The sequence below is a fragment of the Heterodontus francisci genome, unplaced genomic scaffold, assembly GCF_036365525.1.
Source record: "Heterodontus francisci isolate sHetFra1 unplaced genomic scaffold, sHetFra1.hap1 HAP1_SCAFFOLD_742, whole genome shotgun sequence".
Classification (NCBI taxonomy): Eukaryota; Metazoa; Chordata; class Chondrichthyes; order Heterodontiformes; family Heterodontidae; genus Heterodontus; species Heterodontus francisci.
The window spans coordinates 127,784-154,401 of record NW_027140866.1 but is presented as its reverse complement, the minus strand read 5'-3'; the positions used below and the strand labels follow the sequence as shown (position 1 = coordinate 154,401).

The 26,618-nt window shown below is 45.9% G+C and overlaps 1 protein-coding gene across 1 annotated transcript in view; it reads left to right on the top strand.

Annotated features, from left to right (window-relative positions):
• The window catches only part of ace2 (angiotensin I converting enzyme 2), a 72,555-nt gene extending 69,923 nt beyond the window's left edge, over positions 1 to 2,632 (top strand). Inside the window, exon 18 of the mRNA XM_068026176.1 lies at positions 2,169 to 2,632. Coding sequence (XP_067882277.1) covers positions 2,169 to 2,316 — 148 coding nt within the window. The 3' untranslated portion in view covers positions 2,317 to 2,632. The remainder of the gene's footprint in view (positions 1 to 2,168) is intronic.
• Positions 2,633 to 26,618: the final 23,986 nt, after the last annotated feature.

The following is a 26,618-nucleotide window of genomic DNA, read 5'->3' as shown; positions in this document are numbered from 1 at the left end:
ATGAAAGAGACAGATGCTGTAATGGAAGGTGATAAAGCTGGTCTTCCCGAGGATGAGATGGAATGGGCTACAGGGCCTGCTTCATCAAAACCTATTTTGCACATTTCCAGCATAGGCTGTATTTAAGTTCAACTAAGAGTGCCCATTTAAGATTAACTAATACATGTATGATGCACATGGATAAATGTCACAAACTATGTGACCGTTAATTGTGCTTTTGTGAAAGATAAACATCGATACAGACTATTCCATACAAAAATGAATGGATGTAAAATCATGGGCAGTGTACCAGTGATTTTTGTGAGTCACATTTCCTTGAAGCAACAGTTTGCCAAATTACCTCTATAATTCTTACCTAATAATATAGTCATTTCATCCTCATATATAGAGGTAGAGGTCACGGGTTTAGAAGGTGCTGTTGAAGGAGCCTTGGTGAGTTGCTGCAGTGCATCTTGTAGATGGTACACACTGCTGCCACTGTGCGTCGGTGGTGGAGGGAGTGAATGTTGAAGGTGGTGGATGGGGTGACAATCAAGCAGGCTGCTTTGTCCTGCGTGGTGTCGAGCTTCTTGAGTGTTGTTGGAGCTGCACACATCCAGGCGAGTGGAAAGTATTCCATAACACTCCTGACTTGTAGATGGTGGACAGGCTTTGGGGAGACAGGAGGTGAGTTACTTGTTGCAGAATTCCCAGCCTCTGACCTGCTCTTGTAGCCACAGCATTTATGTGGCTGGTACAGTTCAGTTTCTGGTCAATGGTGACCCCCAGGATGTTGATAGTGGGGGATTCAGTGATGGAAATGCCATTGACAATCAAGGGGAGATGGTTAGATTCTCTCTTGTTTGAGATGGTCATTGCCTTATGTGGTGTGAATGTTACTTGCCACTTATCAGCCAAGCCTAGATATTGTCCAGGTCTTGCTGCATCTGGACATGGGCTGCTTCAGTATCTGAGAAGTTGCAAATGGTGCTGAACATTGTGCAATCATCAGCGAATATCCTCACTTCTGACCTTATGATGGAGGGAAGGTCACTAATGAAGCAGCTGAAGATGGTTGGGCCTAGGACACTACCCTGAGGAACTCCTGCAGTGAAGGCCTGGAGCTGAGATGATTGAACTCCAACAACCACAACCATCTTCCTTTACACTAGGTCTGACTCCAACCAACGGAGATTTTTCCCCCTGATTCTCATTGACTCCAGTTTTGCTCGGGCTCCTTGATTTCATACTTGGTCAAATGCTGCCTTGATGTCAAGTGCAGTCACTCTCACTTCACCTCTGGAATTCAGCTCTTGTTTGGACCAAGGTTGTAATGAGGTCAGGAGCTGAGTGGCCCTGGTGGAACCCAAACTGAGCGTCAGTGAGCAGGTTATTGCTAAGCAAGTGCCACTTGATACCAATGTCCACGAAACCTTCCATCACTTTGCTCATGATCAGTAGACAGTAATTGACCGGATTAGATGTAGAGTCATAGAGTCATAGAGAGATACAGCACTGAAACAGGCCCTTCGGCCCACCGAGTCCATGCCGACCATCAACCACCCATTTATACTAATCCTATATTAATCCCATTTTTCCCTCTCACATCCCCACCTCAATTCTCCTACCGCCTACCTACGCTAGGGGCAATTTTTTACAATGCTTTTTGTGCACAGGGCATATCTGGGCAATTTTCCACATTGCTGGGTAGATGCCAGTGTTGTAGCTGTACTGGAACAGCTTGGCTAGGGCCCATAGCCTTTGCAGTATCCAGTGCCTTCAGCCATTTCTTGATATCATGTGAAGTCAATTGAATTGGCTGAAGACTGGCATCTGATGATGCTGGGGACTTCAGGAGGAGGCTGAGATGGATCATCCACTCGGCACTTCTGGCTGAAGATGTTATTGATGGGGGAAGTCATTCTCCATTCTGGTTGGGAAATAGTGGTGTCATTATATGCAGCCTAGATAAAACATTAAAGAGACAGTATCTTCTGATTTTTGAATTTGTGCAGACGTTCAAGCCCTGAAACAGTGCATTGTTAAATGCTGCACTATTGATCTGCCACGTTGGTTGGTGGCAGCATTTCAAATTCTAAATCACAGTCATGGTGAAGTAGATGTTTGCTATGTAAAATTTGTTCATTCTGAACTAAAAAACAATTTTACTGTTTATTCCCCAACAACAGTCAGGCGAGGACAAAAGGAGCAGAAAGAGATAATGACGTTTACGAAACTAATGATACAGGTACAACTATTCATGAGAAGATGGAGTTTGAAAAAGAGATAAAGAACGAAGCTTTCACCATAGAAGAGTCAGTGAATACAGAGATGTAAAATAACCACGTGTTTAGACTTCTTCCTCAAACCACAGACTTTGTTGATTACCCTTAGGCTAACTTTGGAACTTATGGAAATTATACTGAATTATTTAATCAAGTTTAATTATCACAAGTAGTATTTGCTATTTCAAGAAACAGAATTAACCCACATTTTGCAAAGGTCTGTCTTCTTATTCTGGACTTTACAAGCCCAACTAGCCTACCTATTCCATCTCAAATAGAGAACATTTCCTATCTGAAAATGCTCAAATATGTCCTCAGAAATCTAGAAACAAGCAATGTTAATGTGAAATATATGGTCACTTTTCAGAAGCAGTGTAAACTTTCCAGTATCTCATCTAGAGCATTAATAATGCTTTCCCTTTACTATGGAGTTCACCTTGATGGGGAAAGAAGCAGCAAGCACTGTGTCCTGATCAGACGGCTCTCTCTACTTGCATTGATCGGGACATATTGTCCACATGCTTGATTATACAATTCCTGAAGCTGTCTTTCAGGCTCAGCTACAGTCTGGACATTGCAACTGAGGTGGGAAGATGAGATGCTATAAAGACACACTAAATACCAGCTCAAAATCTTGCAGTATTTACCCCAACCCCAGGGAAAACACAGGCACTGATACAGCACAATGGCAACATGTCAGCTGAGTTACTTCGAATGAATTTCGGGTTGTAGGATCTGGCTGACATGCACTGGCTGACATCGTCAACCTCACTTCACTCCCAATGCAGTACCTGCAGCCAGAATCAGGCTGTTCTCCCACAATCACCGAGACTCGTCCATTATTTGATGGTAGACTCTCTATAAGGCACTTTAGAGAAGGGTTACGTAAGCCCATAAAGTGCTGATACCTGCCACACATAAGTCCCCTGTTTTGGTTTGTGCAGTAAGGATAAGTGAGGTAAAATGAGGATGATGCCCCTAAAATGTTCGATGCTGGAGTTTAAGCTAGGATCAAAGCGGCACAGTGGCGCAGTGGTTAGCACCGCAGCCTCACAGCTCCAGCGACCCGGGTTCAATTCTGGGTACTGCCTGTGTGGAGTTTGCAAGTTCTCCCTGTGTTTGCGTGGGTTTCCTCCGGGTGCTCCGGTTTCCTCCCACATGCCAAAGACTTGCAGGTTGATAGGTAAATTGGCCAATAGCAATTGCCCCTAGTGTAGGTAGGTGGTAGGGAAATATAGGGACAGGTGGGGATGTGGTAGGAATATGGGATTAGTGTAGCATTAGTATAAATGGGTGGTTGATGGTCGGCACAGACTCGGTGGGCCAAAGGGCCTGTTTCAGTGCTGTATCTCTAAACTAACTTGCCCATCCATAGAATACACAGGGTGTTCATGCTGGCTTATTTACAACAGTCTTTTCATTATAGCCATGTTCCCTGAATTTACTGTAATGGTTCCAAACAAATAAAGATGCAAAGTGCCCCATTCTTTTGTTTACCCTGGTAATGTTTTACTTTATCTATTGGCAAGTGAACACAGTCTGCACACCCATTCTTTCATGGCTGTTACAACAATGTAAGTGAGCTAAATTGGGGGTGTGCATCATCAATTGTTTAGGCATTATCAGGTAACGTAAAGCTCAAAAGTGGGATCCGAGCTCTAACGGGAAGTGTGCGGGACACCATTTTGGTAAAGGGGTTAGTGCGCATGCTGTCCTAGTGACCACCAGCAGCATGCAAAGCAGCATGATGAAAACATGCACCAGTGCATTACTCTGCTATTTGCCAGCTCCATATTCCAGTCAATGTCCTTGCACAGCTGAATGGCATGAAGGGACACCACCCCACCTTGCCATCACGCCTCCGCCCCGCCCCCACCCGGCGTCCCCCAAATCCACTCCCCTGCCTGCCACCAGCATTATTTAAAGGAGTAATGAACTACTTACAGGTTAGGTGCTGGATTACTTCTTCTGGCTGCTGGTCCAATTGTATGTATTCTTGAAGCATTCCTATATTTAGCTCGAGTTACAACCAGGTGAGAAAGAGATCTAGGGTTCCCTCTCAGCCTTCACCTGATCTTATAGTTTACAGGGTTTAATTTTAAACACATTTTGTATTGACTCCCCCTTGGTGAATCCTTGTTCACTGCTTTCCAATTATAAGGCAAAGAAACCAGCACAAACAGGTTTTCTTAGGTTTAAAGAAGAAAGTTTGAAATTTATTAAACTTAAACTCTAATTCGCTTAATGCCTACGGATACACGACGTGCCAACGCTAGCATGCATACGCAATACATACATGCAAATAGAGACAGAAAGAGCAGAAGAAAAAGTAAAGTGGGAATGTTTGAGGCAATATCTGAAGAGTTTTTGTTACGGTTCTTTGAGCTCACGGTCGAGCCCTTGATTGTAGCTGGATCTTACTTTCCGTTGGGGCCCAGTATTCTTCTTAAACCTTGTTCGCTGTAGGAGACTTTTCTCTCTTGGGGTTCATGTGTCTTCAGTGGATTCAGAAGCTTGTGAGAAAGAGATGGGAGCAGACAGGAGAGATCTTCTCAGTCCAGGAGCAAACAGACTTTCTGAGTTCAAACTGTTTGTACAATTCAGAAAAAACCCAGGTTGCCAAGCAGGTTAGTCATGTGACCACGTCTTGGCTCTGTGGATTGTATCATTTTAGCAGGCCATATAATGCTCCTCTTACATACAATACCTGGTGATCAAGGTCCATTGTGGATTGAATGTGTCAGGGAATGGTCCTTTGTCCTTCCAAGCACTGTCTGTTAATATGCAAATGTCTTTTCCAGCCATAGCTGATCTGTTTAACAAGTTATTTCAATTTAAAATCAATGTTTCTGACAAAATTGATGTGCTTCATTCTTGGCAGGTAGGGGCCTAGCATGCCACCCCCACACCCAGTGGAATGAAATGTGATTTGAGAAAAGCGCATTTCATTAAAAGGGTTGAGAAAAAATATGATACAGAAAAAAAACATGCATTTCTCTCATTCATTCACAAATTCTAAAACTTATTAAAATCGCCCATTTTTGGCATCCCAATAAACATGTGGTTGTTTTTTGGGGAAGTTTCTCTTTCGTTTGCCCATTTCCATGGCTGCCGAGGGTCTTTGTTCTTGTTGAGGTATGAAAAGTGGGGGAGTGGGGGGAGGGGTTAGATTTAATTAGCCTTAAGCTGGATTTTTTTTCCCTCGGGAATCAGTAATGGGTGGGTCTATCCGGAATTCTCTTTCAGGGCTTGGCTGAATCATGCAAAGGCTTTTGACTTTAGGGGGATGGGTGTTTTTTTTTCTGACTGTGGCAGAGGATTCTTTGCTAATCTCCCCTTTGTACTCTGGGTAACTGCTGCCTGCAGGTATTTGTGCAGACTCCACTGCACTTCCCTGTGGCACTTGGACTAGGTGAGGCATCACCCTCATGGTTTCTATGTCCCCTAGAGGTCTTTGACTCTGCAGGTTCCTGTAAATGCTGTTAGCAACTCTGGTGGGGTGCTTCTAGTGCCTGCATTTACATAGGAGGATGTGGGGTCTAACTTTTCATATTTATCAGGGTTGGCTGACCAGACAGTAGAGGGTTTCATCCGGAATTCCTCTCGGACTTCCTTTAACCTGCCCTCATTGGTCTCTTTTTCCCCTTCCCTTTCTAAACTTTTGCCAGCCATGTGCCTGCCTGTCCCCTTTTGTTCCCGGCGGGGCCCCTTACAGTTCACTAGCCCTCTGCTGGAGGGTCCTCCTCAGACCAGTGGTGCAGGTTTCACTGTAGGTTGGGGTTTCCCCTCAATCTCGCACATGTGGCAACTCCTGCAGTACTCCACCACATCTTTGTGGAGTTTTGGCCAGTCAAACAGTTGTCTTAGGCAGGTTTTGGTCTTTTGTATACTGGCATGTACAGCCACTGTAGTCTCGTAGGCCCTTCTTAATATTTCTCTCCGGTACCTCTGCAGCACCATTAACTGGTGAACTACTGTCCACTCCTTACTCTCAGGTTTGTGAGGAGAACTCCACTTCCTCATCAATACCTCATTCTTTAAATAATAGCAATCAGGGACTCCCTCTGCTTCACTTTCAGATTGGGCAGCCTGTGCTAACTCTTGCAATACTGGGTCGGCTCACTAAGCCTCAGCTAGGGAAGATTCATTTAATTCATTCCCTGGGTCGCCTAGCTTTCCGAAGAAAATCTCAGACAGACAGACCTGGTCATCTGCCTGCAGTGCCAATGCAGTCTCCTCTGGGGGAGCTGGTTTGATCATAGCCTGATCCACTACACATGCAGGGAAACTGCAGGGTTCTGTCTCCTGCCACCACCCTGTCTCTCCGACCTCTGATGGTCTTTCTGTCACTACTGGAGCGGCTAGCGCCTTCACCCCCACCAGATCATTACCTAGGAGCAGGTCAGCCCGGCCACAGGCAAATGAGGGACAATCCCTACAGTCACTGGTCCGGAAACTGGGTCGCACTCCAGGTGCACAGATACAGGTACAGACATACGCTGCCCTCCAATAACATTCACCACCATTCTGGTGTTCACTGCACTCCCTGGGGGAAATGTCAGGCCTTTTCCCAGTAAAACGGATCTAGTGGCCCCGGGTGTCCCTGAGAATTACTATGGGATTACTTGCCCCACTTGAGGGGTATGGGGTTACTCTCCCTTCAAACACAAAACCCTAATAACCCTCAGGAATCTAATAAATTTTCCTGCACTTGCAGCCATAAACTTCCTGGGTCTCACTCTTACTGCAGTTAAAGCCACAGCTTGTTCTGCTGTGCTTTCCATCAGAGTCCCGTCTTCATTGAGCAGGTGTGCCCTGATTAACCCTACCAGTTTCCCCTTTAGTTTCCAGCAGTCAGCTTTTAAATGCCCTGCTTTATTACAATGGAAGGACACAGGTCTCCGGGTCTCACTCTTGCTCACAGCACCGTCCTTTTTGGCGAGAGGAAGGCCCCCTGTGTTTCCTGCTTTCCTTTCTCTCCCAGATCTCCTTGGGCTTCTATCAGCTTCCCACGCTTTGTCCTTTTCAGATTTGTTGGGGTGATTAGGAAAGGTTCTCCCCTGGGAAACCGACTTATAAATTAAAGCAAACTCATCGGCCAGAATGACCGCTTGCCGAGCTCTCTGGACCCGCTGCTCCTCTACATGAGTCTTTATTGAGAGTGGGGGAGAGTTTTTAAATTCCTCTAACAGAACTACTTCCCTGAGATTCTCATAGCTGAGCTGTACTTTAAGAGCCCCCAGCCACTGGTCAAAATCCAGTTGCCTACTTCCTGCAAATTCCATATAGGTTTGATTAGCTTGCTTCTTGAGGGTTCTAAACTTTCGACGACAGGCTTCGGGTACTAATTCAAATGCCCTGAGGATAGCATGTTTTGTCAGTTCATAATTTGTTCAGCTCTCATTTGGCAACAGGGAATAGACCTCATGGGCTTTTCCAGTTAGCTTGCTTTGCAGTAAAAGAGAGCAGGTCTCAACTGGCCATTTTAGCTGCCTTGCCAGTTTCTCAAAGGACACAAAATTTCTTCTACATCTTCCTTATTGAATTTTCGAATCAGTTGAGCGCGTTTTAATAATTCTGTACCCAGTCCTGAATTCTGCTCCTCCATATTGGCCATGCTTTCACTGGCATTACTCTGTCACCCCCCTAGTTAACTCAAGCCACTTCAGCTCTCTTTCTTCACATTCTTTCCGGAATGTTCTTTTTCTCTATCTCTCTCTCTCTCCTGTTCCTTCTCCTGTCTATCTCTCTCTTCATATTCCTTCTGGAAGGCTCTTTCTTTCTCCCTCTCCTCTAATTCAAGTTTCCTCTGTTCCAATTGTATCTTTGCTAACAATACCCTGTCGGTTTCTGCTTCTAACCCTGTTTCTGCTCCTTCAGATTCAAGGGAAAAATGGTTGTCCACTAATCTTAGGAGTTCAGACTTCTTAGCTTTGCCATGTACAGTGATCCCACACTGCTCAGCCATTTTCCTCAACTCCTCCATAGACAGTGCTTTTAACTTATCCCAAGTTACTTCATCCTGGCTTGGGGAGTTACTAGCTTCAGTCACAGACATGTTAGTATTCAAGCACACACAACCACAAGAAAACCTGTATTGAAAGCTTGCTTTTCTTTGATTGAGAACAATTTGGCTTCCCACTTCTAATTTCTCTTGTTTGTCTGTGGGTAAAATTTTGTACCAGGTGAGAAAGAGGTCTAGGGTTCCCTTTCAGCCTTCACCTGGTCTTACCGCAACAGGGTTTAATTTTTAACACACCATGTTTTTAGCTCCCCCTTGTTCACCGCTTTCCAATTATAAGGCAAAGAAACCAGCACAAACAGGTTTTCTTAGGTTTAAAGAAGAAAGATTGAAATTTATGAAACTTAAACTTAAACTCTAATTCGGTTGACGCCGACAGATATACGACATGCTCACGCTAGCATGCATACACGATACACACATGCAAATAGAGACAGAAAAGAGCAGAAGAAAAAATAAAGTAGAAAAATTTGAGGCAATATCTGAAGAGTTTTTGTTACGATTCTTCGAGCTCACTTGATTGTAGGTAGATCTTGCTTTTCATTGGGGCCCAGTATCCTTCTTAAACCTTGTTCGCTGTAGCAGACTTTTCTCTCTTGGGGTTCATGTGTCCTCGGTGGATTCAAAGGCTTGTGAGAAAGAGATGGGAGCAGACAGGAGAGATCTTCTCAGTCCAGGAGCAAACAGACTTTCTGATTTCAAACTGTTTCTACAATTCAGAAAAAACCCAGGTTGCCAAGCAGGTTATGTCTTTTCCAGCTACGGCTGATCTGTTTAACAAGTCATTTCCTCGCTCCACCAACAATTTAAAATCAACGCACATGACAAAATTAATGTGCCTCATTCTTGGCAGGTCCTAGCATGACACTAGAGTATGAATAATCTACAGGGAGTGGTCTGGCTTGTAATGAAATACTTCTCTGTTCATTTAAAATCTTTTACTGAAACGAGTTGCTTCTAGAGATGGGTGACCTGGTAGGCCTACCTCTGAAAATTGCGTATCGCTGGGAGGATAAAGAGAGGCCACGAAGATCAGGACAAACGGTCAGAAGAGAGAGAAGGAGGAAGGGAAAAAGGACTCTCAGCTGGAAGCCATAGCCACTGAGGAATATAGCATGTAGGCATATAGGAGGAGGCATTTAACCCCCTGAGCCTGTTGCACCATTCAATGAGATCAGGCTGATCTGTAACCTAACTCCATAATACCTGTGTTTGCCCGATATTCCTAAATACCTTTGGAGAACAAAATATCTATCAATCTCAGATTTAAAAATTACAACTGATCCAGCATCAATTGCTATTTGCAGAAGAGAGTTCCAAACTTCTATCATCGTGTGTACGCAGAGACGTTTGCTAATTTTACTTCTGACAGGTTTTTAGACTATTTTTCAGACTATGCCCCCTCGTTCTGGACTTCCCAATCAACAGAAATAGTTTCCTCTAATCTACCTATTAGTTCCTCTTAATATCTTGACAAGTTTGATTAAACCACCCTATAACCTGCTAATTTCCAGGGACTACCACCCTAGTTTGTTTAATCTGTCTCTATAGCTTAACCCTTGGAGTCCAGGTATAGAACAAAGAACAAAGAACAGTACAGCACAGGAACAGGCCATTCGGCCCTCCAAGCCTGTGCCGATCTTGATGCCCGTCTAAACTAAAACCTTCTGTACTTCTGGGGTCCATATCCCTCTATTCCCATCCTATTCATGTATTTGTCAAGATGCCTCTTAAACGTCTCTATGGTACCTGCTTCCACCACCTCCCCCGGCAACAAGTTTCAGGCACTCACCACCCTCTGTGTAAAGAACTTGCCTCGCACATCCCCTCTAAACTTTGCACCTCTCACCTTAAACCTATGTCCCCCAGTAACTGACTCTTCCACCCTGGGAAAAAGCTTCTGACTATCCACTCTGTCCAGGCCACTCATAACTTTGTAAACCTCTATCATTTTCCCCCTCCACCTCCGTCGTTCCAGTGAAAACAATCCGAGTTTATCCAACCTCTCCTCATAGCTAATGCCCTCCAGACCAGGCAACATCCTGGTAAACCTCTTCTGAACCATCTCCAAAGCCTCCACGTCCTTCTGGTAGTGTGGCGACCAGAATTACACGCAATATTCTAAGTGTGGCCTAACTAAAGTTCTGTACAGCTGCAGCATGACTTTCCAATTTTTATACTCTATGCCCCGACCAATGAAGGCAAGCATGCCGTATGCCTTCTTGACTACCTTATCCACCTGCGTTGCCACCTTCAGTGACCTGTGGACCTGTACGCCCAGATCTCTCTGCCTGTCAATACTCCTAAGGGTTCTCCCATTTACTATATACTTCCCACCTGCATTAGACCTTCCAAAATGCATTACCTCACATTTGTCATTCTGATAAATCTACGCTGCCAATGCCAATGTCTTTCCAATTATGTGGTGCCCAGAATTGCTCACCGGTCTGGTTTAACCAAGGCTTTGCATAGCTGTAGCATAACTCCAACCCCCTTATATTCTATTCCTCTAGATACAAAGGCCAGTATTCCATTAGCTTTCTTGATTATCTTCTGTACCTGCTCAGGATATTTTAATGATCTCTGTACCTGGACTCCCAAATCTCTTTGGACCTCCACTGTTGCTTGCTTTTCATCATTTGGAAAGTACCCTGTTCTATGCTTTGTAGGTCCAAACTGGATGATCTCACATTTGCCTACATTGAAATCCATTTGCCACAGTTTTGCCCATTCACTTTATTGATATTTCTTTGTAATTTCTTGCTTCCATCTGCACTGTTTACGATACCACCTATCTTTGTGTTATCAGCAAATTTGGATATGGGTATTTCTATTTCATCATGTAAGTTGTTAATAAATACTGTGAATATTTGAGACCACAGCAGAGATCCTTGTGGGACAAGACGAGTCACGTGCTGCCAATTGGAGTACCTGCCCGATATCCATACTCTCAGTCTCCTGCCACTAATCAGGTCAATAATATGCCTTCAGTTCCGTCAGCTTCAACTTCAGCCAAAGGTCTGCTGTGAGAGACTTTGTAAAATGCCGCTGTAAATCCACGCAAATAACTTCCACAGATATTCTCTGTCAACTATTTTAATTACCTCTTTAAAAAAATGTAATCAGTTTGTCAAGCATGACTTACTCTTTACAAATCCATGCTGGTTCTCTCTGATCAGCTGAAAATTTTCAAGCTGTTCAGTCACCCTGTCCTTAATTATAGACACTAGTAATTTGCTAACAGAAATTAGTCTAGCTGCTCTATAATTCCCTGGTTTCCCTTTCTCACATTTCTGAAATAGGGGAGGGATATATGCAATTTTATAATCTAAAGGAGCAGATCTTTCATTGAAAGAACTTTGGACGATTATAGTTCGGGTAAGTTCTCACCTACTTCCCTCAAACCCTGGGATTGAAACCAACTGGTGCAGTGGATTTGCCACTCATCAGTGTCACTGTTTCCTTCATTACTGTTATCTTGGTTATGTTAATTTTGTTTTTGTTGAGTCCCTGTCCCTGATCCAATAATAGTTTCCTTGGGATGTCCGGCATGCTGACCTCTTCCTCTATTGTAAAAACTGATACAAAGTAATTATTCAACATGTGCACCATTTCCTTATTTTCATGGACAATATCACAGTCATCAGTTTTCAATGGGGCCACATCGTTCTCCTGACCACTCTCTTTTACCTAATACCAAAGACACATTGTACAGCGAGCTCGCCACTGGTATCAGACCCACCGGCCGTCCATGTCTCCGCTTTAAAGACATCTGCAAACGCGACATGAAATCCTGTGACATTGATCACAAGTCGTGGGAGTCAGTTGCCAGCGTTCGCCAGAGCTGGCGGGCAGCCATAAAGACAGGGCTAAAATGTGGCGAGTCGAAGAGACTTAGTAGTTGGCAGGAAAAAAGACAGAGGCACAAGGGGAGAGCTGTTGGAGAAAATCCAGATTGTGCCCAATTGTTGAACAAATTCTCCGGACTCAGACGTTGCGAATCAAACACTTTATTGCATGATATCATGGGGGAGCACACCTTACCTAAAGGCGGTCCAGTGCTACTCCCAAGAGCTACAGGTCGCCGTGGATTTATATAGTATAACAGAGGCAGAGCTAACAATTTCACAATTAGATAAACGCCCACAAGATGATCACAACACCGTCTACTTGACTGTGCACCATGCAGAGTCCGAGGTCAGTAGAGCGTTAGTTTGAGCATAACAAGCTATTGTTCCCTATTTAACGTACACACTCCAGGTACTATATTTGGCCGTTACTTCTGGCTAGGTTGCACAAACATGATAAAAGCGGAAGAGTCAGCAACGAACAGTCTGCGTTCACTTCCCCAAAATCCATCATTAGCTCTGTCTCATCCTAAGCCAGATGATTGTGGTCAGTTGCTCTGTCGACATTTTATGACCATTGGTTAGGTTAGCTACAAGCTGCGTCCTGTTTTTCTGCTTCTACAAAGTTAAGTAATAATTAGCAAAGCTCAGAAGATTCTCCAACAAGAGCCAACTGTGCAACAGCCCCGACAAACAAATTTCTCTGCAGCACCTGTGGAAGAGCCCGTCACTCTAGAATTGGCCTTTATAGCCACTCCAGGCACTGCTTCACAAACCACTGACCACCTCCAGGCGCGTATCCATTGTCTCTCGAGATAAGGAGGCCCAAAAGAAATTATAAAGTGCATTTTTGCTGATTTTGATATCCCTTGCAAGATTCTTTTCATGCTTCCTTTTTCTCGCTCCAACTATCTGCTTAATAGCCCTTTGGTGGTTCTTAAGCTGTTGATTCCCAACAAGGGAGAGTGGGGTGGGGGTCTCGCACTGACTGTTCCCAGTAACACATGGTGGGGGGGGTTTCACACTGTCTGTTACCAGTAATACAGGGGCAGTCTCACACTGTCTGCTCCCAGTAACACAGCGGGGTCTCACACTATCTGTTCCAGGTAACACAGGGGGGTCTCACACTGTCTGCTCCAGGTAACACAGGGGGGTCTCGCACTATCTGTTCCAGGTAACATAGGGTGGGTGGAGATCTTGCACTGTCCTTTCCCAGTACCACAGAGAGGTCTCGCACTGTCCATTCCCAGTAACACAGGGGGTTCTCGCTCTGTTCGTTCCCAGTAACACAGGGGGGGTCTTGCACTGCCCGTTCGGAGTAACACAGGGGGGGGGTCTCTCACTGTCCATTCCCAGTAACACAGGGGGGTCTCACACTGTCCGTTCCCAGGAACATAGGGGGGTCTCACACTGTCTGTTCCCAGTAACACAGGGGGGTCTCACACTGTCCGTTCCCAGGAACATAGGGGGGTCTCACACTGTCCGTTCCCAGGAACATAGGGGGGTCTCACACTGTCCGTTTCCAGTAACACAGGTGGGTCTAACACTGTCTGTTCCCAGTGACACAGGGGGGTCTCACACTGTCCGTTCCCAGGAACACAGGGGGGTCTCACACTGTCTGTTCCCAGTAACACAGGAGGGTCTAACACTGTCTGTTCCCAGTAACACAGGGGGGGTCTCACACTGTCCGTTCCCAGGAACACAGGGGGTTCTCACACTGTCTGTTCCCAGTAACACAGGAGGGTCTAACACTGTCTGTTCCCAGTAACACAGGGGGGTCTCACACTGTCTGTTCCCAGTAACACAGGGGGTTCTCACACTGTCTGTTCCCAGTAACACAGGGGGGTCTCACACTGTCTGTTCCCAGTAACACAGGGGGGTCTCACACTGTCTGTTCCCAGTAACACAGGGGGGTCTCACACTGTCTGTTCCCAGTAACACAGGAGGGTCTCACACTGTCTGTTCCCAGTAACACAGGGGGTTCTCACACTGTCTGTTCCCAGTAACACAGGGGGGTCTCACACTGTCTGTTCCCAGTAACACAGGGGGTTCTCACACTGTCTGTTCCCAGTAACACAGGAGGGTCTAACACTGTCTGTTCCCAGTAACACAGGGGGGTCTCACACTGTCTGTTCCCAGGAACACAGGGGGTTCTCACACTGTCTGTTCCCAGGAACACAGGGGGGTCTCACACTGTCTGTTCCCAGTAACACAGGGGGGTCTAACACTGTCTGTTCCCAGTAACACAGGAGGGTCTAACACTGTCTGTTCCCAGTAACACAGGAGGGTCTAACACTGTCTGTTCCCAGTAACACAGGGGGTTCTCACACTGTCTGTTCCCAGTAACACAGGGGGGTCTAACACTGTCTGTTCCCAGTAACACAGGGGGGTCTAACACTGTCTGTTCCCAGTAACACAGGAGGGTCTAACACTGTCTGTTCCCAGTAACACAGGGGGTTCTCACACTGTCTGTTCCCAGTAACACAGGGGGGTCTAACACTGTCTGTTCCCAGTAACACAGGGGGGTCTAACACTGTCTGTTCCCAGTAACACAGGGGGGTCTAACACTGTCTGTTCCCAGTAACACAGGAGGGTCTAACACTGTCTGTTCCCAGTAACACAGGGGGTTCTCACACTGTCTGTTCCCAGTAACACAGGGGGGTCTCACACTGTCTGTTCCCAGTAACACAGGGGGGTCTCACACTGTCTGTTCCCAGTAACACAGGAGGGTCTCACACTGTCTGTTCCCAGTAACACAGGGGGGGTCTCACACTGTCTGTTCCCAGTAACACAGGGGGGGTCTCACACTGTCTGTTCCCAGTAACACAGGGGGGTCTCACACTGTCTGTTCCCAGTAACACAGGGGGGGTCTCACACTGTCTGTTCCCAGTAACACAGGGGGGGTCTCACACTGTCTGTTCCCAGTAACACAGGGGGGGTCTCACACTGTCTGTTCCCAGTAACACAGGAGGGTCTAACACTGTCTGTTCCCAGTAACACAGGGGGTTCTCACACTGTCTGTTCCCAGTAACACAGGGGGGTCTCACACTGTCTGTTCCCAGTAACACAGGAGGGTCTCACACTGTCTGTTCCCAGTAACACAGGGGGGGTCTCACACTGTCTGTTCCCAGTAACACAGGGGGGGTCTCACACTGTCTGTTCCCAGTAACACAGGGGGGTCTCACACTGTCTGTTCCCAGTAACACAGGGGGGTCTCACACTGTCTGTTCCCAGTAACACAGGGGGGGTCTCACACTGTCTGTTCCCAGTAACACAGGAGGGTCTAACACTGTCTGTTCCCAGTAACACAGGGGGTTCTCACACTGTCTGTTCCCAGTAACACAGGGGGGTCTCACACTGTCTGTTCCCAGTAACACAGGAGGGTCTCACACTGTCTGTTCCCAGTAACACAGGGGGGGTCTCACACTGTCTGTTCCCAGTAACACAGGGGGGGTCTCACACTGTCTGTTCCCAGTAACACAGGGGGGTCTCACACTGTCTGTTCCCAGTAACACAGGGGGGTCTCACACTGTCTGTTCCCAGTAACACAGGGGGGGTCTCACACTGTCTGTTCCCAGTAACACAGGGGGGGTCTCACACTGTCTGTTCCCAGTAACACAGGGGGGTCTCACACTGTCCGTTCCCAGTAACACAGGGGGGTCTCACACTGTCCGTTCCCAGTAACACAGGAGGGTCTCACACTGTCTGTTCCCAGTAACACAGGGGGGTCTCACACTGTCCGTTCCCAGTAACACAGGGGGGGTCTCACACTGTCTGTTCCCAGTAACACAGGGGGGTCTCACACTGTCCGTTCCCAGTAACACAGGGGGGTCTCACACTGTCTGTTCCCAGTAACACAGGAGGGTCTAACACTGTCCGTTCCCAGTAACACAGGGGGGTCTCACACTGTCTGTTCCCAGTAACACAGGAGGGTCTAACACTGTCTGTTCCCAGTAACACAGGGGGGTCTCACACTGTCCGTTCCCAGTAACACAGGGGGGTCTCACACTGTCTGTTCCCAGTAACACAGGGGGGTCTCACACTGTCCGTTCCCAGTAACACAGGGGGGTCTCACACTGTCCGTTCCCAGTAACACAGGGGGGTCTCACACTGTCTGTTCCCAGTAACACAGGGGGGTCTCACACTGTCTGTTCCCAGTAACACAGGGGGGTCTAACACTGTCTGTTCCCAGTAACACAGGAGGGTCTAACACTGTCTGTTCCCAGTAACACAGGGGGTTCTCACACTGTCCGTTCCCAGTAACACAGGGGGGTCTCACACTGTCCGTTCCCAGTAACACAGGAGGGTCTCACACTGTCCGTTCCCAGTAACACAGGGGGGTCTCACACTGTCCGTTCCCAGTAACACAGGAGGGTCTCACACTGTCTGTTCCCAGTAACACAGGGGGGGTCTAACACTGTCTGTTCCCAGTAACACAGGAGGGTCTAACACTGTCTGTTCCCAGTAACACAGGGGGTTCTCACACTGTCCGTTCCCAGTAACACAGGGGGTTCTCACACTGTCCGTTCCCAGTAACACAGGAGGGTCTCACACTGTCCGTTCCCAGTAACACAGGGGGGTCTAACACTGTCCGTTCCCAGTAACACAGGGGGGGTCTAACACTGTCTGTTCCCAGTAACACAGGAGGGTCTAACACTGTCTGTTCCCAGTAACACAGGGGGTTCTCACACTGTCCGTTCCCAGTAACACAGGGGGTTCTCACACTGTCCGTTCCCAGTAACACAGGAGGGTCTCACACTGTCCGTTCCCAGTAACACAGGGGGGTCTAACACTGTCTGTTCCCAGTAACACAGGGAGGGTCTCACACTGTCTGTTCCCAGTAACACAGGGGGGTCTAACACTGTCCGTTCCCAGTAACACAGGAGGGTCTAACACTGTCCGTTCCCAGTAACACAGGAGGGTCTCACACTGTCTGTTCCCAGTAACACAGGGAGGGTCTCACACTGTCTGTTCCCAGTGACACAGGAGGGTCTCACACTGTCCGTTCCCAGTAACACAGGGGGGTCTAACACTGTCTGTTCCCAGTAACACAGGGGGGTCTAACACTGTCTGTTCCCAGTAACACAGGAGGGTCTCACACTGTCTGTTCCCAGTAACACAGGGAGGGTCTCACACTGTCTGTTCCCAGTAACACAGGGGGTTCTCACACTGTCCGTTCCCAGTAACACAGGAGGGTCTCACACTGTCCGTTCCCAGTAACACAGGGGGGTCTAACACTGTCCGTTCCCAGTAACACAGGGGGGTCTAACACTGTCTGTTCGCAGTAACACAGGGAGGGTCTCACACTGTCTGTTCCCAGTAACACAGGGGGGTCTAACACTGTCCGTTCCCAGTAACACAGGAGGGTCTAACACTGTCCGTTCCCAGTAACACAGGAGGGTCTCACACTGTCTGTTCCCAGTAACACAGGGAGGGTCTCACACTGTCTGTTCCCAGTAACACAGGGGGGTCTAACACTGTCCGTTCCCAGTAACACAGGAGGGTCTAACACTGTCTGTTCCCAGTAACACAGGGGGGTCTCACACTGTCTGTTCCCAGTAACACAGGAGGGTCTCACACTGTCTGTTCCCAGTAACACGGGGAATTATGGACATTGAATTATCTGCAGATTGCTGATATTTGTGTTTTTTTAAAAAAAGGAACGTCAACAGAAGGTTTTGGACTGAGTGAAATGTAAACAGACTGCAAGGCACCTCTGTCCAAATAACCCATCAGGGATTTTGCTTTTAGTTTAGAGATACAGCACTGAAACAGGCCCTTCGGCCTACCGAGTCTATGCCGACCATCAACCACCCATTTATACTAATCCTACACTAATCCCATATTCCTACCACATCCCCATCTGTCCCTATATTTTCCCTAACACCTACCTATACTAGGGGCAATTTATAATGGTCAATTTACCTATCAACCTGCAAGTCTTTGGCATGTGGGAGGAAACCGGAGCACCCGGAGGAAAACCACGCGGACACAGGGAGAACTTGCAAACTCCACACAGGCAGTACCCGGAATTGAACCCGGGTCGCTGGAGCTGTGGGGCTGCAGTGCTAACCACTGCGCCACTGTGCCGCCCACAGTGATTTGGGAAAAAATGTTTGCAAAGGCGTGGCAGGCCAAGATTTGTGGTTGTCATGTGACTTACTTCTGAAGAATTTTGGTTTCATTTTGAACTGTTACGTTATGTCAGTTGCTGCATGCCTGCCAGGAGAAGACAGCTGATATCTTACTCTCTTGAAAAAAATTCCTGCATCAAGTGTGTTTCCTGTTGCCTCCTCTATTTGAAGAAACCTTTCATGCTACAATGCTGCAATAAGACCTAAGAAAATCCATGTTGCTGCTTCCTGCTGTAAAGCCTGACTGGAGCTTTCTGTGCTGCATCTCTTGGACAGACTACCTAGAGTGATCATCCACATTGCCTGGAAAGAACAGTTCGAGGAAGATTCCATTGACAGCCACCAATTTGCCTTTGGGACACTTCACCAAAACAAAAGACTTCCTTCCATACCTTCTTTTCAGCCGAAGTGTTTTTTTTATTCCTTCTATTTCTTTGTAACAGCTGTAAACAAAAATCCTTTTTTTTATTCATTCATGGGATGCGGGTATCACTGGCTATGCCAGCATTTATTGCCCATCCCTAATTACCCTTGAGAAGGTGGTAGTGAGCTGCCTTCTTGAACCGCTGCAGTCTATGCGGAGTAGGTATACCCACAGTGCTGTTAGGAAGGGAGTTCCAGGATTTTGACCCAGCAGCGGTGAAGGAATGGCGATATAGTTCCAAGTCAGGATGGTGTGTGAATTGGAGGGGAACTTGCAGGTGGTGGTGTTCCCATGTATTTGCTGCCCTTGTCCTTCTAGTTGGTAGAGTTTGCAGGTTTGGAAGGTGCTGTCTAAGGAGCCTTGGTGCATTGCTGCAGTGCATCTTGTAGATGGTACACACTGCTGCCACTGTGTGTCGGTGGTGGAGGGAGTGAATGTTTGTCGGTGGGGTGCCAATCAAGTGGGCTGCTTTGTCCTGGATGGTGTCAAGGTTCTTGAGTGTTGTCCTGCTCTTGTAGCCATGGTATTTATATGACTACTCCAGTTCAGTTTCTGGTCAATGGTAGCCCCTAGTTTGTTGATAGTGGGGGATTCAGTGATGGTAATGCTATTGAATGTCAAGGGGAGATAGTTAGATTCTCTCTTGTTTGAGATCGTCATTGCCTGGCACTTGTGTGGGGCAAATTTTACTGAGGAGTCTCGAATGGTGCTGAACATTATGCAATCATCAGTGAACATCCCCACTTCTGACCTTATGATGGAAGGAAGGTGATTGATGAAGCAGCTGAAGATGGTTGGGCCTAGGACATTACCCTGAGGATTTACTGCAGTGATGTCCTGGAGCTCAGATGATTGACCTCCAAAAACCACAACCATCTTCCCTTGCAATAAGTATGACTCCAGCCAGCGGAGGGTATTCCCCTGATTCCCATTGACCTCAGTTTTGCTTGAGCTCCTTGATACCATACTCGGTCAAATGCTGCCTTGATGTCAAGGGCAGTCACTCTCACCTCACCTCTTGAGTTCAGCTCTTTTGTCCATGTTTGAACCAAGGCTATAATGAGGTCAGGAGCTGAGTGGCCCTGGCGGAACCCATACTGAGTGTCTATGAGCAGGTTATTGCTAAGCAAGTGCCGCTTGATAGCACTGTTGATCACACCTTCCATCACTTTACTGATGATTGAAAGTAGACTGATGGGGCGGTAATTGGCCGGGTTGGAATTGTCCTGCTTTTCGTGTACAGGACATAACTGGGCAATTTTCCACATTGCAGGGTAGATGTCCGTGTTGTAGCTGTACTGGAACAGCTTGGCTATGGGCGCGGCAAGTTCTGGAGCACAGGTCTTCAGTACTATTGCTGGAATATTGTCAGGGCCCATAGCCTTTGCAGTATCCAGTGCCTTCAGTCGTTTCTTGATATCACACGGAGTAAATCGAATTGGCTGAAGTCTGGCATCTGTGATGCTGGGGACTTCAGGAGGAGGCCGACATGGATCATCAACTCAGCACTTCTGGCTGAAGATTGTTGCAAATGCTTCAGCCTTATCTTTCGCACTGATGTGCTGGGCTCCCCCATCATTGAGGATGGGGATATTTGTGGAGCCACCTCCTCCAGTTAGTTGTTTAATTGTTCACCACCATTCACGGCTGAATGTGGCAGGACTGCAGAGCTTAGATCTGATCCGTTGGTTATGGGATCACTTAGCTCTGTCTATCGCATGCTGCTTATGCAGTTTGGCACACAAGTAGTCCTGGGTTGTAGCTTCACCAGGTTGACACCTCATTTTGAGGTACGCCTGGTGCTGCTCCTGGCATGCCCTCCTGCACTCTTCATTGAACTAGGGTTGGTCTTTTGGCTTGATGGTAATGGTAGAATGGGGGATATGCCGGGCCATGAGGTTACAGATTGTGGTTGAGTACAATTCTGCTGCTGCTGATGGCCCACAGCACCTGATGGATGCCCAGATTTGCATTGCTAGATCTGTTCGAAATCTATCCCATTTAGCATGGTGGTAGTGCCACACAACATGATAGAGGGTATCCTCAATGTGAAGATGGGACTTTGTCCACAAGGACTGTGCGGTGGTCACTGCTACCAATAGTGTCATGGACAGATGCATCTGCAGCAGGCAGATTGGTGAGGACGAGGTCAAGTATGTTTTTCCCTCTTGTTGGTTTTTCTGGTTAACTGGTTGTGTATGTATGAGCGTGTGCCTAAGGGCTCAGATAAATAAGGGGCTTTAGCATTTCAATTTGCATGTATGTTTCACTTTATTATTGGTTAAGACTTGGTTTACAATAAGCTGATAATTATATTGTTTATTGAAGAAACCTGGTTGCTGTGCTTTATTCTGGGGAAAAATAGAGTATCTGATTGACTGTTTCAGTAAGTGGGAAAATGTAAATATATGCTGTGACCTGTGGGACTGAATTAACAGTGCACTCCTCTCACCTTGGTCGTAACAGCACTCTCTGTTCCCAGTAACACAGCGGGGTCTCGCATTGTCTGTTCCTGGAAACATAGGAGGGCCTCACACTGTCTGCTTTCAGTTACACAGACAGGGGAGGGGGTCTCGCACTGTCTGTTTAGGAAATACAGGGGAGTCTCACTCTGTCTGTTCCTGGGATGGACACCGGTAACACTTGTGTTAAGGAGGATTTTCCCCAGTGACACTGGTGTTAATGGGGATTCCCTCGTGATGCTGGTGTGAATGAGGATGCCTTTCGGTGTTGCCTGTGTTAAAGAGGATCTCTCCCAGGGAGACTGGTTATAATGAGGTTCTCATATTTTGCAGTTTTTGGATAAAGTATTTGTGAAGTTTTTGCAGCTCTTCAGTCTCCTAACTGTCTCTGAAAATACTTCAATAATATCATTCTTGATGCAACATTAACTGATTACTCTGAGCCTGGCTGTTTGATAGGCTGCAATCATCAGCTCCACTTTTATTATTCAGTTCCAGATTAAGTTGGGTCTGAAGCAGATGCCTGCATCAGTTTGAACGGGACATCTAATTCCTCAGTTTCAATGTATCTCTGTCAATTCATTCTCAGAATAAATTACACTACACGCCGTGATAACACATGCAAATGGTCAGTCTCTGATCTCACTCAAATTGGAAAACTGCAGCCTCTCTCGGTGGGCACACAAAAAGAGAAAAAAGAGAACTTAAACAAGAGACTAAGAGCAGTGCGTTGAGTAACTACACTTCTCACTGAAACAGTGAATAAAGATTGAGGGCACAAATACATCACAAGAGTTCAAATGAAATGCTGAGAACAGCTGTAGCATAGTTTACAGTAATTAGCCCTGTCACCTCGCCGATCACATTACATTTTACAGTAACTAGCACTGTCACCTTGCTGTCCATCATGTTATGATTTACAGTAACTAGCACTGTCACCTTGCTGTCTGTCATGTTATGATTTACAGTAAGGAGCACTGTCACCTTGCTGTCTGTCATGTTATGATTTACAGTAACTAGCACTGTCACCTTGCTGTCCATCATGTTATGATTTACAGTAACTAGCACTGTCACCTTGCTGTCTGTCATGTTATGATTTACAGTAACTAGCACTGTCACCTTGCTGTCTGTCATGTTATGATTTACAGTAACTAGCACTGTCACCTTGCTGCCCATCATGTTATGATTTACAGTAACTAGCACTGTCACCTTGCTGCCCATCATGTTATGATTTACAGTAACTAGCACTGTCACCTTGCTGCCCATCATGTTATGATTTACAGTAACTAGCACTGTCACCTTGCTGCCTGTCATGTTATGATTTACAGTAACTAGCACTGTCACCTTGCTGCCCATCATGTTATGATTTACAGTAACTAGCACTGTCACCTTGCTGTCTGTCATGTTATGATTTACAGTAACTAGCACTGTCACCTTGCTGTCTGTCATGTTATGATTTACAGTAACTAGCACTGTCACCTTGCTGTCTGTCATGTTATGATTTACAGTAACTAGCACTGTCACCTTGCTGCCCATCATGTTATGATTTACAGTAACTAGCACTGTCACCTTGCTGCCTGTCATGTTATGATTTACAGTAACTAGCACTGTCACCTTGCTGCCCATCATGTTATGATTTACAGTAACTAGCACTGTCACCTTGCTGTCTGTCATGTTATGATTTACAGTAACTAGCACTGTCACCTTGCTGTCTGTCATGTTATGATTTACAGTAACTAGCACTGTCACCTTGCTGTCTGTCATGTTATGATTTACAGTAACTAGCACTGTCACCTTGCTGTCCATCATGTTATGATTTACAGTAACTAGCACTGTCACCTTGCTGCCGGTCATGTTATGATTTACAGTAACTAGCACTGTCACCTTGCTGCCCATCATGTTATGATTTACAGTAACTAGCACTGTCACCTTGCTGCCCGTCATGTTATGATTTACAGTAACTAGCACTGTCACCTTGCTGCCCATCATGTTATGATTTACAGTAACTAGCACTGTCACCTTGCTGTCCATCATGTTATGATTTACAGTAACTAGCACTGTCACCTTGCTGCCCGTCATGTTATGATTTACAGTAACTAGCACTGTCACCTTGCTGCCCATCATGTTATGATTTACAGTAACTAGCACTGTCACCTTGCTGTCTGTCATGTTATGATTTACAGTAACTAGCACTGTCACCTTGCTGCCCATCATGTTATGATTTACAGTAACTAGCACTGTCACCTTGCTGCCCATCATGTTATGATTTACAGTAACTAGCACTGTCACCTTGCTGTCTGTCATGTTATGATTTACAGTAACTAGCACTGTCACCTTGCTGCCCATCATGTTATGATTTACAGTAACTAGCACTGTCACCTTGCTGCCCATCATGTTATGATTTACATAACTAGCACTGTCACCTTGCTGTCTGTCATGTTATGATTTACAGTAACTAGCACTGTCACCTTGGTGCCCATCATGTTATGATTTACATAAACTAGCACTGTCACCTTGCTGCCCATCATGTTATGATTTACAGTAACTGGCACTGTCACCTTGCTGTCTGTCATGTTATGATTTACAGTAACTAGCACTGTCACCTTGCTGCACATCATGTTATGATTTACAGTAACTAGCACTGTCACCTTGCTGCCCATCATGTTATGATTTACAGTAACTAGCACTGTCACCTTGCTGCACATCATGTTATGATTTACAGTAACTAGCACTGTCACCTTGCTGTCTGTCATGTTATGATTTACAGTAACTAGCACTGTCACCTTGCTGCCCATCATGTTATGATTTACAGTAACTAGCACTGTCACCTTGCTGCCCATCATGTTATGATTTACAGTAACTAGCACTGTCACCTTGCTGCCCATCATGTTATGATTTACAGTAACTGGCACTGTCACCTTGCTGCCCATCATGTTATGATTTACAGTAACTAGCACTGTCACCTTGCTGTCCATCATGTTATGATTTACAGTAACTAGCACTGTCACCTTGCTGTCTGTCATGTTATGATTTACAGTAACTAGCACTGTCACCTTGCTGCCCATCATGTTATGATTTACAGTAACTAGCACTGTCACCTTGCTGCCCATCATGTTATGATTTACAGTAACTAGCACTGTCACCTTGCTGTCTGTCATGTTATGGTTTACAGTAACTAGCACTGTCACCTTGCTGCCCATCATGTTATGATTTACATAACTAGCACTGTCACCTTGCTGCCCATAATGTTATGATTTACAGTAACTAGCACTGTCACCTTGCTGCCCATCAGGTTATGATTTACATAACTAGCACTGTCACCTTGCTGCCCATCATGTTATGATTTACAGTAACTAGCACTGTCACCTTGCTGCCCATCATGTTATGATTTACAGTAACTAGCACTGTCACCTTGCTGTCCATCATGTTATGATTTACAGTAACTAGCACTGTCACCTTGCTGCCCATCATGTTATGATTTACAGTAACTAGCACTGTCACCTTGCTGTCTGTCATGTTATGATTTACAGTAACTAGCACTGTCACCTTGCTGTCTGTCATGTTATGATTTACAGTAACTAGCACTGTCACCTTGCTGCCCATCATGTTATGATTTACAGTAACTAGCACTGTCACCTTGCTGCCCATCATGTTATGATTTACAGTAACTAGCACTGTCACCTTGCTGTCGGTCATGTTATGATTTACAGTAACTAGCACTGTCACCTTGCTGCCCATCATGTTATGATTTACAGTAACTAGCACTGTCACCTTGCTGCCCATCATGTTATGATTTACAGTAACTAGCACTGTCACCTTGCTGCCCATCATGTTATGATTTACAGTAACTAGCACTGTCACCTTGCTGTCTGTCATGTTATGATTTACAGTAACTAGCACTGTCACCTTGCTGCCCATCATGTTATGATTTACAGTAACTAGCACTGTCACCTTGCTGTCCATCATGTTATGATTTACAGTAACTAGCACTGTCACCTTGCTGCCCATCATGTTATGATTTACAGTAACTAGCACTGTCACCTTGCTGCCCGTCATGTTATGATTTACAGTAACTAGCACTGTCACCTTGCTGTCCATCATGTTATGATTTACAGTAACTAGCACTGTCACCTTGCTGCCCATCATGTTATGATTTACAGTAACTAGCACTGTCACCTTGCTGTCTGTCATGTTATGATTTACAGTAACTAGCACTGTCACCTTGCTGCCCATCATGTTATGATTTACAGTAACTGGCACTGTCACCTTGCTGCCCATCATGTTATGATTTACAGTAACTAGCACTGTCACCTTGCTGCCCATCATGTTATGATTTACATAACTAGCACTGTCACCTTGCTGTCTGTCATGTTATGATTTACAGTAACTAGCACTGTCACCTTGCTGTCTGTCATGTTATGATTTACAGTAACTGGCACTGTCACCTTGCTGTCCATCATGTTATGATTTACAGTAACTAGCACTGTCACCTTGCTGTCTGTCATGTTATGATTTACAGTAACTAGCACTGTCACCTTGCTGTCTGTCATGTTATGATTTACAGTAACTAGCACTGTCACCTTGGTGCCCATCATGTTATGATTTACATAACTAGCACTGTCACCTTGCTGCCCATCATGTTATGATTTACAGTAACTAGCACTGTCACCTTGCTGTCTGTCATGTTATGATTTACAGTAACTAGCACTGTCACCTTGCTGTCTGTCATGTTATGATTTACAGTAACTAGCACTGTCACCTTGGTGCCCATCATGTTATGATTTACATAACTAGCACTGTCACCTTGCTGCCCATCATGTTATGATTTACAGTAACTAGCACTGTCACCTTGCTGTCTGTCATGTTATGATTTACAGTAACTAGCACTGTCACCTTGCTGTCTGTCATGTTATGATTTACAGTAACTAGCACTGTCACCTTGCTGTCTGTCATGTTATGATTTACAGTAACTAGCACTGTCACCTTGCTGTCTGTCATGTTATGATTTACAGTAACTAGCACTGTCACCTTGCTGTCTGTCATGTTATGATTTACAGTAACTGGCACTGTCACCTTGCTGCCCATCATGTTATGATTTACAGTAACTAGCACTGTCACCTTGCTGCCCATCATGTTATGATTTACAGTAACTAGCACTGTCACCTTGCTGTCCGTCATGTTATGATTTACAGTAACTAGCACTGTCACCTTGCTGCCCATCATGTTATGATTTACAGTAACTAGCACTGTCACCTTGCTGCCCATCATGTTATGATTTACAGTAACTAGCACTGTCACCTTGCTGCCCATCATGTTATGATTTACAGTAACTAGCACTGTCACCTTGCTGTCTGTCATGTTATGATTTACAGTAACTAGCACTGTCACCTTGCTGTCCATCATGTTATGGTTTACAGTAACTAGCACTGTCACCTTGCTGCCCATCATGTTATGATTTACAGTA